This window comes from Schistocerca gregaria, chromosome X, assembly GCF_023897955.1.
Source record: "Schistocerca gregaria isolate iqSchGreg1 chromosome X, iqSchGreg1.2, whole genome shotgun sequence".
In the NCBI taxonomy this organism is placed as follows: Eukaryota; Metazoa; Arthropoda; class Insecta; order Orthoptera; family Acrididae; genus Schistocerca; species Schistocerca gregaria.
This window is the reverse complement of record NC_064931.1, coordinates 207,916,027-207,931,281: the sequence shown is the minus strand read 5'-3', so window position 1 is coordinate 207,931,281 and position 15,255 is coordinate 207,916,027. Positions and strand designations below refer to the sequence as shown.

At 37.9% G+C, this 15,255-nt stretch overlaps 1 protein-coding gene across 1 annotated transcript in view; it reads right to left on the bottom strand.

Moving 5' to 3' along the window:
• The window catches only part of LOC126297971 (contactin-like), an 83,688-nt gene that overhangs the window by 56,648 nt on the left and 11,785 nt on the right, over positions 1-15,255 (bottom strand). Inside the window, exons 2-3 of the mRNA XM_049989287.1 lie at positions 14,827-14,967; positions 11,970-12,205 (exon numbers count right to left, since the gene is read on the bottom strand). Of these exons, the coding sequence (XP_049845244.1) occupies positions 11,970-12,205; positions 14,827-14,967 (377 nt within the window). The remainder of the gene's footprint in view (positions 1-11,969; positions 12,206-14,826; positions 14,968-15,255) is intronic.

Sequence of the window (15,255 nt, the reverse complement as noted above, 5' to 3'; positions counted from 1 at the left end):
GCGATTGACATTCAACCATTCAGCTTTATTCCGCTCAGCTCATATACCTCTGGCTCCTTCTGTCTGCAGGAAAGTTTATTTCTACATGTGACGGGGATTCCCCCGGCAGACACAAAGTACACTATGCACGCATTCAAAAATCAACTTATGATCCATTCAGGCATAAACTTAGAATATGTTCACAAATGTTAAAAAACCAACAGGGATGCGTTTCAAAATCATGTGAGTAATTAATAGACCAACGTGCGCTGGATACTAGGCGCTTTGTGAAACAAGGCTTTTTCCAATTTTGCCTCTATTGAATATGGCAGCTTCTGTGCGCCACTGAAATTTTTCCGGGTAGCACTGCTGCTGCTTATACAGCTAACAGTCACACTTCTGTAGCCAGAAACTGGAGAAGATACTACACATGCACGACTCAACTGTGCATGCACATGGCCCGCTCGCAACTGCTCAAATTAAACTAATGTAAACAGTTGTGATGTCACGCTCATTGAAGTCAATTTTCTGTTATGAAGCACTGCAGAGTCTTCCTAAAGCCTTTGACACATTTTGCTGTTGGCAGACACTTGTATGAGCACTGTGTTTTGTTGTTGTATATGGTGCATTTCCTTTGCAACTGAAGTTTTATTTTCATTTTTTCCTTTTCTCTCGTTTTTGTTTTATTGCTGCAAAGTTGTTCTGCAGTAGCAGGATACAGTAATATCCTCTGTTAGAGTATTGTTTCTTACCAGTCAAAATTACAAAAATTTAACTAAAAGAGAACAAAAAATTTTTGGAATTCTAAAAATATGCTTTTTGTCTGGACTGGCCACCACCCATCTTATCTTTGCAGAACAAACAAACTTCATCCCCATGGAAATTATTTTCTGCTAAGAGACCCCACAAAGCAATCTGCATTCTCACATTCATTATATGTGGCACTACCATGGGAATGAAATTTTTAACCCACGTTTCATCTGCAATTTACTCTCATTTGGGGCTGAGTTTTGAAAAATATTATCTCAGTAGGTTCCTATGGCACATAAAGGAAGTTCCATCAAATTTCTGTTTCTAGGACCAATCCGATGGTTGGCATTTACCTGTGAAATCAGATGGGAGACTGCATTACCCCCCCCCCCCCCCCCCCCCCCCCCACCTTCCTCCCCACCAAAAAAAAGAATAATTCTGATTTCAAACCTCTATGGAATGAATTTTGCAAAATTATTTCTTAGTGTATGCCTTTGTCAAACAAACAATATTCACTTTGAATTTTCAGACCATATCCCCAAAACTATATTAATACCAATTTCGTTACCTCTGGGGTTGAATTTCCCAGACTGTTTTCTTTCCAGGCATCTATCCTACAGAAAAAAATGATTTCAGTGTACCAGTTTATCCCTTTATACACATAAATTTCTGTTCTAAATTACTAAGTTTTATTTTTACTCATTCCTAATTTAATCTTTGTATAACTGTATATAGTACAAGCAGAAATGTTGCACAGTTTTTGATTTGTGGAGTAAAAAAAATATGTTTCATGTGGCGCAAACAGAAAATTGGAATTAATAATATATTTTTAGATTAATATTCATGTAATGAGATGTGGGAAACAGTATGAAAACAACATCCAACTGGCTGGCACACCAGCCCCCATCAATAATATGCGGGTGGATTCAGAACATGGCTGGTGCGCCTCCCCAAATCCTGGAAGTAGTGCGTCAATGTGCTTGGCAGTATGGACATGTTGATCTGTCACAGACTACCTGATAAAATCTTCTATGCATTTTATTAGAGACCAGATGGCATGGTCCCATGTAAACCATTTTTATGATTAAACATCTCTAACATAACAGCAATAAATCAGTCATGTAATTACCATTACCATGAAAATGAGCAAGGACAATGATGAAGTTTTTTTGTATATTTTTAATTTTACTTAGCATAACAAAGATATATTTACCTTCATTTATTTTCACAGCAATTTATTACACTTTTTCGTTTCAACAAAAGGATTACAAATTTTGTGCTTATTCACTTTGCTCCCCAGGATGAATTTATCATCCCGCTTACTTTGAGTGTTTCAGCAATTTTCTGCCAATAAATACTTCTTTTCATCCAGCATTTGTGCTGTGCATCTCTAGGATCCCAGAAGCATGATTACCTTCTGTGTTTCAGACCACTCCATTGTTAACAAGTTGTCAAGAACGGCAAACATTGACAAGACACCACACAAAAGTTTTGTGTACTATTTGTGCTGAGGTGGAGAGACATGAATTTCAATTGATGGCCCAATAAATGAATGGAATCAGTGGAATACAAGTGAACACAAGCAAATTGAACAGAAAACGACTGAATTTGTTCATGCATGCCTAATGTTTACACCTCAGAGAATTCTCATTCACTGTGGCATATTCGCTTTGGTGTACAAGGGGCTCCACTGATTGGCCAAGAATTTTTCACACTGCCCTCATACTATCATATCTCCCAACACTGTTCCCTCAAAATATATGTACAATAAAATGGCAATCAAATACACTGAGGAGTAACTAACTGCACTTATTTCCCACTCCATTATAAAGGTAATTTCTACACACAGCATACACAGAATAGAAGTTACACACACACACACACACACACACACACACACACACACACACACACACAGATGTCATGCTAGTAAAAACCACAGGTATCAATTTGAAATTTTTTACAAACCAACTACACTGGACATCTTTATGAACACACACATACACACAAACAAAAACAATATGACACTAACCTGCACTTTAACATTGAACTGGGTGTAATAATACTCTGGTTGTATTCTAACAACAGCAGTTCCTATGTTACCATATTTTTTTCAATCCCAGACTTTGAAACTCCATATCATGGTGAGCACACTGCCAAAAAATCTTGTAGTATATGCCAGGACCATTGTGATCTTGAGGTGGCAATGGCTACAACATAAAAACAATGTATACTCTTGATATTGCAATGTTTTCTAAAAATATTATAGCTTTCTTCTTTCTGTAATCACGTAATCACATGTATCCTCATCCAACTTCGGAACTTATCACTACTATTCAGAGAGAAATAACTTATGACAAATAATGCTATGTTGCTGCAAAACATGCACTGAATTGAAAGATGGGATCAGCACAGGTATCAGAATAGGAAAAGGAAGCCCAGAGTTGATTCTGCAGGAAGTTTCAGGAATTGTCTTGTTTCAGTTGTCCTGATGGAACTCATGTAGACTAAATCTGCTATAAAGAGTAGGGCAATTAACTTGAAAATCTTGGGGATGAAATAAGGTAACACCAGACTTATGTTTTACTTAGTCAATCTGATCTATGTAAACTGATGTCAGACTAATAAAAACCGCAAGTATAAATTTACCATATAGCCGAGCTTCTGAGTCACAGATAGGCACAACAAAGACACTGTCACAAGTATATTAGAAATTTTCTATAAACCAACTACAATGGATGTCTTTATGAACAATTCTTCGTGTTATCCTGCAATGTATTAAGCTCACTTCTGAGTTTCCCAAAAGTACACTATTTAGCACTCCTCTAGAATACGCGAAAATTGACAAAGAAATTAATATACCAGACAAAATTAATATGGTTTTCCGCTTTGCAAGAACACACTTTTTCGCAGGGTTGCAATGTGACCAGATTAGGAATTACTTAGGCATCTATTACAAGAAATGTATATGCCACCTATACCCGGGCTGGTGAAACATGTCACTTGACAGCTCGTGTGGGGTTGGCTACACTGCGATTGCGAGGTTGCAATAGCTGCCACCGCACACACCCACAACTCCGAAATACGTTTTGTAAATGTAAGCTACAATCAACATTTATACGTTAAGTGCAACAAAGTACGTTATTCTAACAATGGATAGAATGACGACATTTGATAGTATATGAAACCGGGAAGTCATTCTAAATCGTTACAGTAATAGCTGCACGTAAAATGGCGTATAATAATGTAAATCTAAGCATACCAAATAACACGCTAACCACACTCATAGAAAGAATTAAAGCAAAACATGCATAGCTTACCCGATTGCCGAAAGAAAAATATTAATTCTGTACACATTTAGACTCACCAAGTTACGATGTCAATGGCGCAATTCCGTCCAGTTCTCCTTCACTATCATCGAAATCGGTGCCAAAACCTTTGTCTTTGTCATCATCATCAATAAGAGAAATCATTAATTGTTGGTTTTCACTTATAATGACGTCTATAGTCTGTGCTTCTCTTATCAGTTTAGCAACATGGTCTACTTTTTCCCTCCATGAGGTAGTGTCTACAGTAGCAAGACCTTCACGTAGCAGTCTTTCCAGTTCTATTATAGTAAAAGTCTTCTTGTTACTTCTAATGCACTCCTTGATTTCACTCCAAACCAATTCAATTGGATTAAACTGGCAGTGATAAGGTGGTAGCCTAATTACCAAGTGACCCTATTTGCTTGCAATTTCACCTACGACACAGTTAGGTATCACAGGCTTATTTTGTTTCACGAGCGAGTATAACAGCAGCTTTGTCATGCTCATGTCCACAGCAATGTCTCTCGCCTGCAACCATTGCACCATAGTTTTTTTACGGTCACTAGTGGTGGGAGTTTTATCTAAAATCACGGAATGGTACGGTGCATTGTCCATCACAAAAACTGTCGGAACACTAAACTGGAGCAAAAAATTTTTAAACCACTGTAGAAACCATGGGTGGTCCATACCCTCATGACAGTCACCAGTCTTTTTTTGATAAAAAAACTAAAGTCCTTCAGGCACAAAGCCGTTTGAAGATCCTGCATGGGTCACAATTAATCGGGACCCTCTTCCTGTTGTCTCATGACCGCTCCTATTCGGAGTATCATCTGTCCAGCATTTCTCAACTGATTCTCCAGCGCTGACCCAGGTTTTGTCTAACCATATGTATGTCCTTCCCTACAATTTTGTGTAAGAAAATGGTATGAGCTGCAACGACATGAGCTTTTTCAAGTAACAGTTTTCGTCCATCTTACTTTTTTGAAATGGAAGCCCGTACTTTTTAACATCATCTTAAGTGGCGTTTTCCCCTTGAGAAAAGTTCACTTTCTTTTAATGAAATTAGCAACTTCGCAATTGTGGGGTATTCTTTCCTTTTATAATGTCCATATATGTGCGAATAAATTGCATCGGATTGGAAAGAATCAATATCTGTAGCAGGACAAGGCTGGTTTTTTTTCTTGCCCGGAGTACTTAAAAACAAACTGTTTCTTCTGCAGGTGCTTTCTTCCTGTTTACTTCACTGTCTTGTAAGTCTTGAAGTAGCACACCTTTCCTTATAACTGTTCTTTCACTGAGTCCTGAAGTTTTCATGGTATGATGTAAAACTTTATCGGCATGAATCAACGCATGCCCATGAACAGAAACAAATTCTTGGTCTTGCTCGTAAAACTCACGCGTCCTCCGTAGCAATTCCAAAGCCTGAGTATTTAATGGCACTCCACAGTGCAATGGATTGTTGCTTGGTGAACGACATTGTTTTGGTGACATTATTTAACAAACTAAAACTGTAGTCAAGGCAGTAACACAACACAACAGCAGGCGTTCGCGCACTAACATAGAAGGTTTACACGGAAGCCGGCAACGTGGTAGCGTTGATGCCAGAACCAACTTTTGTTCGGTGCTGTTATTGGTTCAGAAGACACGGTACCTCCCGTTCCTCACTTGTTTGTTAGTTCTACTACGAACTCTACAGAGCTTGAGGAATGACCTTGAAGTGACATGTTTCAGCGGCCCGGGTTTAGTGCTTCGAAAGCGCAAACGACTGTGGAGTACCACATTATTGAAACATTTCAACTTCAAATACTTTGATGCATTTGCAAGGAATAACACATACTAACTAGAAATGAAAGACACACTGTATACATAATGAGGAATCGTTGATGACACTAGAGTACAATATCTTACCCTACAGTGGTGTTATGTCAAATAACGTAGCTGAACACGTTTCACAGCGCCAAAGTTAAGATTGATTTTCAAACAGAAGATGACTTCCACATCAAATTTCAGTGTGATACACACAAATTTCCTCAGTTTACACACTGAATAACATACAATATAAGCTGTGTAGCAAATAAGAAATTCTTTGTGGGACAGATGGCTAGAACATTTAGCCCACATGTAGGGAACGCATTTCTACGAGCAACAATAGTACTACTTCGTTTGGTGCTCACATTCACCTGGATGGGCACAAGTACCTGGACATAAATAATGGGATGCAGAACCTTCCAAAACTGAGCAAGGGAGGGTTTATGGATATCCTTAAAGGGCTGCCAACAGCATTTGAAAAATATACTGAGGATGGTTAACATATATGGTGACCTGGCAGCAATGACCAAGGAAAATATGAACAACAAAAGGAATACATTAAAATTACTGAATGGAATATAGTTATTTGTGCAAGTTTGGTGGTTTATGTTTGAAACAAGGATGTGTAAACCTCTTACAAGCAGACATGAATTTAGTTCAAAGTTAATCTCTAATTTCAAACACTACTGCAATGTGACATATACAAGGTGAGACGGTCAAAAAGGAAGATTTGTGGACTGGCTGGGTGCTGTAGTGGGGGTTATATAAGTGGGTGACCCAACCTTGGACGTGTAGACAAGTGGAAGTTTTAGTAGCGATGGATTGTTAGTCAAGCGTACAACACGTGTTTCCTGCAAAGGCGTATCCCATGAACTCTTGACAGTTTTGTTGGAGCTCAACACCCTTTCGAGAGTTTAAATCACCACAGTCACTCCTGCATCATCTACTAATGGTATAAGCCTCCGGGTGAGCAAAGAGGTGGTAGTGTAAAAAGAGACCTGACCTAAGAGAATATTGATAATTTACATGAAGCTTTACAAAGAGCTCAGTCAAAGTCAGCGAGATGGCAGCAACTGGTGAGAAAAATTTTGAAGAATGAGTTCTAACACCATCCACACAACATGCAAGCTGTGCAAGCCCTTCAAGTTCAAGATTACAACAACAGTATACACTTTTCACTTTTAGACACAAGAGAATACATGCAAAACCTAGTATGCCATTTGAGTGATACCATATTCAAAAAATGATGACTTTCAAGGTAAACTACTAATTTCAACACATGTATACTAGATTCATGTAAAATAAAATAAAATAAAATTTATTTAAATCTCCAGTTTGGGCATTTTTTACCCCTTTACAATGGTTAGTCTAAGATTTTAATTATCACTTTGAAAATATAAAACTAATTATTATTTGTTTGTTTGCAGGTACATCTAAGTCCTGGTACACACTAAAATCCCTGTGCCATAATACTGAAGCATGCTACTGTACCCAGGCTAACTGAAACATGTCACTTGGACAGTTCACGTGTAGTTGGCTATACCGCAACAGTGAGGTAGCAATAGCTGCCACCACACATTCCCACAGCTGGTATCTCCCAATTATGTTTTGTAAATGTACATTAGGATCACCATGTACATAAGCTGTCACATGATATTATAGATGTAAGTATGACAAAGAAAACGTTCTTGACAATGGAGAAAACAGCAATAGAGAAAAAGCACTTGATAGTATATGAAACACTAGAACAAATAAATAACAACCAAAGTTAATGATATTGTCTATGAGAAGCCATTCTGAATTGTTACTGTAATAGTTGCATATAAAACACCATATAATAATGTAGACCTAAGAATAACAAAGAGCATGCTATCGACACCCATACACGAAACAGGTACATGCTCTGTTACAGTGTCAAGTAATTAATTCCAGATACATTTACACCCACCAAGCTACAATGTCAATGGTGCAATTCCATCCAGTTCTCCAACATTACCATAATCCAGAAATCAGTGCCAAAACCATCGTTGTCATCATCTTCATCAAGATAAATAATTAATTGTTTATTCTCATTTACAATAACGTCTATAGCCTGTGCTTCTCAAATAAGCTTACCAACATTGTCCACTTTCTTCCTCCATAAGGTGGAGTCTACAGTGCAAGACCTGCATGTAATAGTCTTTCACTTCTGTTGTGGTAAAAAGACTTCTTGTTATTTCTAATGTAAGTCTTAACGTCACCCCAAACCAATATAATTGGATTGAAATGGCAGGGATAAGGTGATAGCCTATTTACCATATAACTCAGTGTCCTTACAACTTCATCTACAACATTTGCAGGCCTTACAGGCTTTGTCAAACTCATGTCCACAGCAACGCCTCTTGCTAGCAACCATTGCAACATAGTTTCTTTGTGGTCACTACTGTATTTACTCAAATCAAAGCCACACTTTCTTTCCGGTTTTTGTAATCCATAAAAACGCCTATGGCTAAGAATCGAGTGCAAAGTACGCGGAAGTTCTGAAAAATGTTGGTAGGTGCCACCACAATTAACTTCTGCTGTCGAATATATGTAGCACTACACAGGCATGCTTTGCAGGCCAGGCACAAAGATAAATACTGGTGCCAAAACTTCCACTTCAGGAAAAAGAGAGAGAGAGAGAGAGAGAGAGAGAGAGAGAGAGAGAGAGAGAGAGAGAGAGAGAGAGAGAGAGAGAAAAGAAGAAGAAGAAGAAGAAGAAGAAGAAGAAGAGTAGAAGATGAGCTTTTTTCTCCACCCCGAGTTTTGACCACTGCATTTTCATACATTATCCAACGAAGTAAATAGAAATTCCATATTGTTCATCTTCGAATGTAGCAGCCTTTCAAATGTTCATAGCAACAAAAATAAATTTATTTACACAAAAATACCACCAATGCACAAGGCTTTAGGATTGTTGCATGAGTTGATACACTGGGGCTCATTAAGATTTCACTTAGCAGCACCTATTGCTCCATGGAATTTTGTGAAGTGCTTGTTGGTGTTCATGAACCATAATGTATCACTTTGATTATAGCGCCAAATTCAAGAGGGAGAGTTATTTCTTTTGTGGAGGAAAGTTCTCATCGTGCTTCAGGTCTGCGATATGGGATTGATGAGAGCAACGTCAGGCAATGGCGACTGCAGAGAGACAAATTATTTGAATGTTCAAGTAGCAAGAAAGCATTTATTGGCCCAAAGTGTGGCTAATATCATGCACTAGAAGTGATTTTAAATGAATTTGTTAAGGAACAGAGTCAGATATTCTTGCCTGTGAAAGCCGAAATTTTAAAAATTAAGGCACATGAAATTGCTAGAGAGCAAAAGATCGAAAATTTTAAGGCTAGTCGCAGCTGGATTGATCTGTTTATGAAGCACTGGGGTTTTTCACTTTGGAAGCAAACTTTAGTTCCAGAAAAGCTGCCGAAAAATTATGAAGAAAAACTTGTGGAATTTCAGCGCTTCATAATTAGGTGGTGCAGAGAAAAGCAATACCTTATTGGTCAGATAGGAAATTCTCACCAAACTCCTGTATATTTTGACATGCTGTCAAATTATACGGTTGACGCCAAAGGAAAGAAAGACATAAGTGTTGTTGCATCAGGGGGCAAGAAACAGCGGATGTCCGTGATGCTTGCTTGCACAGCAGATGGACATAAATTACCCCCATTCATAGTTTTCAAGCAAAAGATTTTACCATCATAGGAAGGGTTTCCAAAAACTGTAATTGTACAAGCAAACGAAACTGGGTGGTTTTCGGAGGACATGGCGCTGGAACGGATTAGACGTGTGTGGAATCGTCGTCCTGGCACAATGCTTGGCTTACACAGTCTGTTGGTATTAGATGCGTGCACAGCCCGTACAACATCTGCAGTAAAATGAAAATTACAGGAAAGCAAAACGGACTTGGCAGTAATTCCAGGAGGGATGACATCAATTTTGCAACCATTTGACATCTGTTTCAATAAACTATTTAAGGACATGCTAAAACGCATGTACACAGACTGGCTTTCAAAAAGCAACAGACAACTGACATGAACAGGACATGTAGAACGTGCAAATTTGTCACAAGTGTGCCAATGGATTTATGATGCATGGAAATGTGTCCCAAATCAGACTGTGCAACAAGCATTTAAAAAATATTTGATATCCAAGGCACTAGATGGTACAGAGGACGATGCTCTGTATGAAGATATGAGCAACAAGGAATCGAGTGATAGTGATTCAGAATCATGACTGATATTTTAAACGCTGTTGGCAATATATGTGACAAATAAGTGAGAGATGTGAGGTGTTGAGATTTCTGAACTGATTACAGCACTGCAACAAAAGCCGGTTCCAGCATCAACACTACCATTTTGCTGGCTTCTGTGTTAACATTGTATGTTAGTGTGCTACCACCTGCTTTTGTGTTGTGTTGTGTTGTGTTACTGCCTCGACTACAGTTTCTTTTTATTAAAGAACGTCACCAAAATGGCGTTGTTCACCATGTGACAATCTGTTGTGCCGCAGAGTGCTGTCAAATAGTCAGGTCTTGGAATTGCTATGGAGGATGCATGAATCTTACAAACAAGAAAAATAATTTATTCCTATTTGTGGGCATGCATCATATCCTACCTATAAAGTTTTAAAGCATAACTCACAAACTCTAGGACTCAGTCAGAAAACGGGTACAAGGAAAGAGGTGCTATTTCATGGACCGCACAATACTGAAGTAAATAGAGTTGAACAAAGCATATGTGGAGAAAACAGTATGGTTTTAAGAACTCCTGGGAAGAAAAAAAAGGAAGCCTCTCCCAGTTACAGATCTCGATTCTTTCCAAATTCATGCAATTTGTCAACACATTTATGGGTATTATAGCAGGAAAGAATACTCCACAATAGTGTAGTTGCTAATTTCTTTAAAAGAATGTGATCTTTTCTTATTGGAAAAATGTTATTTAAAATGGTATTAAGAAGTATGGGCTTCCACTTTAAAAAGTTAGATGCAGAAGAACTGTTGCGCAAAAAAGCTCACATCGTTGCAGCTCGTAACATTTTCTTACACAAAATTGTAGGAAAGGATATAAACTTATTTATTTGGTTACATGGAACCTGGGTCAGCACTGGAGAATCAATTGATAAATGCTGGACAGATGATACTCTGAACAGTGGTGGTCATCATCCAACAGGAAGAGGATCCCAATTACTAGTGGCCCATGCAGGTTCTTCAAATGGCTTTGTGCGTGAAGGACTTTTAGTTTTTTCATAAAAAACACCTATGACTATCCTGAGGATTTGGACCACCCATGATTTCTGCAATAGTTTAAAAATTTGTTGCACCAGTGTAGTGTTCTGACTGTGTTTGTAATGGATAATGCACCTTGCCACTCTGTGATTTTAGACAAAACTCCCATCACTAGTGGCCACAAAGAAACTATGGAGCAGTGGTTGGAAGTGAGACATTGCTGACATGAGCATGACAAAGCTGTTGTTATATTTGCTCATAAAACAAAATAAGCCTGTGATGCCTACATATGTTGTAGATGAAACTGTAGGGGTTCGGTCATATGGTAATTAGGCTACTGTCTTATCACTGGCATTTTAACCCAACTGAATAGGTTCGGAGATGTTAAGGCATATATTAGAAATAACAGCAAGATTTTTACAATAGCAGAACTGGAAAGACTGCTATGTGTAGGTCTTGCTAACGTAGACATCACATCATGGAAGAAGAAAGTAGACAATGTTGGTAGCCTAATACAAGAATTATAAATGAGAACAAAGAATGAATGATTTCTTGTGATGATGATGATGATGTGATGATGGTGGTGGTGATGATGATGATGATGATGATGATGATGATGATGATAATGAAGATGACAGTTTTGGTGCCGATTCCAACGATAGTGAATGTGAACTGGATGGAACAATGCCACTGACATCGTAAATTGGCAAGTGTAAATGTATATAGAATTAATTCTTTCTCTGAAACTGAGTAGGCTATACATCTTTTGCTTTATTTCATTCCAGGATTATGGATAGCATGTTCTCTGGCATGCTTAGCTTTACACTATTATACCATGTTTTAACTGCAGCTGGATAAGTAATTATACGGATACCTACATCCCATGTGATGGTCAGTTCACCAATTTTCCCACCACCACCTCCAACATTTGATGGCGCTTTGTGAGGAACATCAGCAGGTGTGTTGTAAATAGGTGATGGTGCAGATGGAGGTCCATAACCGAGAGCATTTGCAGCTGGTACTCTAAATTCATAGCCAGACCAGGGTGACAGAACATTTTCCACTGCAGCTTCTTTACGGCCATTGTAAAGATAAACTTCTTTTGCTTCTACATCTGTAAAAATTAACATTTGATGAGTTTAATAAAGGACACAACAATTGGGTCATTACTACTCACAGCATTTTTACTATGGAACGAGCTCAGTTTAATTAAATAAAGTAACAGCAAGAGTCAGAGAAAATAATGCTTAAAAAGTTAAAAAAACCTTCATTACATGTGACTAATTAAACAGTAAAAAATGTTAAAAAAGTCAGATGGAGATACCTCGTTGACCACTGACACTAAACTGAACCAAATCCTCTGACATATATTACAAGATACTACCTAATAATTTTGACCAAAGTTTCAGAAACATATAAAACTTTAAAACCTGTTTCACCATGACCTTAGTGATACCTAAAATAGAGGTAACCTGAACAAATTCTTCTCCTCTTTTCTGATAAAACAGGCAACCAGTTAAAATGTGGTGTATTGAAACTGGTGTACCACAAGCACTATAAGCTGGTAGCTCCTCTTCCTAAAAGAGTTATTTATTTACTGTAGAGTGCTGCTTTGATGTTAGTGTCATTTAAGAGCAGGACTCCATTGGCACTCATTAGTTTGATACAGTAGTTTTTAATTTCATCGAAAATTATTTTTATTTTTCCATATGAAGAATATGTCCTTCCAATGACCATTTCTTCTTTGATTTCTTCACATTTATCCTGCAGCTATTCTGCTTTAACTTGTGTGCACCTTCTATTGATTTCATTCCTAAGTGGCTTTCATTGCTGTATTCCTTTTGTTGCTGAATATTTTCGAATTTTCTTCTTCTTTTTATCAACTGAAGTACGTCTTCTGTTGCCCACATTATCTCTTACCTACATCTACATCACTTCTCTGCAATCCACAATCAGATGCCTGGCAGAGGATAAAACTGTCCTCCACATTTTCAGGAAGTATTAGTAAACTGTATGTTAAAACAAGTACCAATCTTCTGTAGTGTGCCACTGAATTTGTTCTCTATGTTGTTCATCCCTGTGACTACCCGCTAATTTTGCAGTTCAGCTGTGTCTATACCCATGATTTAATTACAGCTTAAACCCCCTTACTGAATTTAAAGATGGGACTACAATTAGAGTTTAACACCCTGCTCACAATGAGATCATTAAAGATGGAGCACAAGCTCAGATTCAAGGAAGGAAACTGGCTGTGTTCTTTCCATCTTTCCGGTGTTTGACTTAAAAGATTTAAGGAAATGAGGGGACAACTAAATCTGGAAAGCCAGATAGGGATTTGAACTGTCATCCTCCCAAATGTTAGTCCAGTGTGCTCGCCACTACTCCACTTCTGGTACATTGACATTAAGGTTGTTGGTCTACTCTACAGTCACTGGATACTACCCCAGATCTTTGGTGTGCAAAATTGTAGCAGTTTCTATCAAAAAATTGCCAAAGAGTGTGTTTTTTTTTAAATTTCAGATTCATAGCAAATTTTCCAAACATTGATGTATACAAAAAAGGACATATTTTCAAAAGATCCCCCTATAACTATATATTCATATTCTAGCACTGAGGGGTACAGTTATTCTCATTAAATTTTGATATAACGCCACCCCACTTTGGAGGAGTAGTCTCTCAAGCATTCTACATTGTGCAAGTATAATACTCCGTGACAGCCAACTCAAACCATTCAGAGTATTGGTACTATGACTGTTGCATCAATACTAGATACGAGGGACAGACAAAATGATTTCAACTGAGCCTGTCACGCCTGCATAATTGTGTTGCAATTTAGGTGCATCAGTTGCCCCAAAGGTGGTCTGCTATTGATTATTTTTCCACCACTCCAGTGGCCCATTGCCAATTTGAGATTTTTACCCACTTTTTAGAATAGAAGTTTCTACCATCCACATGATCTAGGCAATTAAGCCAAGATCTATACTTTCATGCAATGCACCAAATTCACTATCACAGGCAATAACGGGCACTGAAACAAGCCAGAGTTTACAGTAATGAAGTACTGACAGTGCTGACCAGTCTCCAGCATGGGAAACTCAGGTTATCCAACACTAAATTGTGCCAGTGACTGGATCCCCTGAGTACTTGTCATTTATTACCATTGTGTGTGTGGGGGGGGGGGGGGGGGAGGGGGGGGGGAGAGGGAGAGATGGCAATGCATTCACTCACGGAACATAGCAAATGTCACAGCTCTGTTTACTCTTACAGAATATTTGTTGAAATATAATCCAACAACAAGCATATGATGCCTACAGTATTTTCCTGGGCACTTTATTTTAATTAGTTTGACAATAAGTACATTCTGAGTACTTGAATAAAAAATATGGACTGTTTGTTCCAATATTTATGAGGTAGGCAGAAGGTTAAGGTTAAGCTTTTGCCATGAGTAGCCTCATTAGAGACTGACATAGATGCAAAAAAGGGGGCAATATCTGGTAATGACCTCACTAGTGGAACTATCTGAGTAGTCATCTGATTTCAGAAAAGTTTGATAGACATAATATTTTGGGGCCTGGACTCATCATCTTTCACTGCAACACATCACTTACATATTTCAAGTTCCAAAAACAATTCATCACATATACATTATAACTTAATCTATGACATGTTATTCAATTAATTCCAAATAAAAGTAACAAATGGAACAGTAACTAAATGGAGAGTGAAATTACTTACTTTGAGAAAGATTCATCCACGTGTTATTCCATCTTGTACGCCCCGAAATTGTGTAGTGCAATATTGGATTGCCATTTGTAGCTCCATCTGTCCACTGAATAGTTTCTGATGTTTTCTTTATGTCTGTTACCTGGACTCCACCTGACATAAATCCAACAAAAACATTAAAAAATGGTAACACATTTTTTTCAGCAGAAATAAACACCTATGTTTTTGGTGTAGTCAAATTTTGTGTATCTTTAATTCTTTAAATTATAGACTTTTGTGTGACCTCACCCAAACAAGAAAATAATAATTGTTGGGAAAAAGAAAGGATAGTGGTAGTTTTAATTTTTTGGTTGTAGCTAATAATTTTGTGAAGTTTTGCTGGTGTTGGTATCGGCTGTGTTGTAGTAGTATTAATACAAGTAGCTGCTTTCTTAGTAGGCA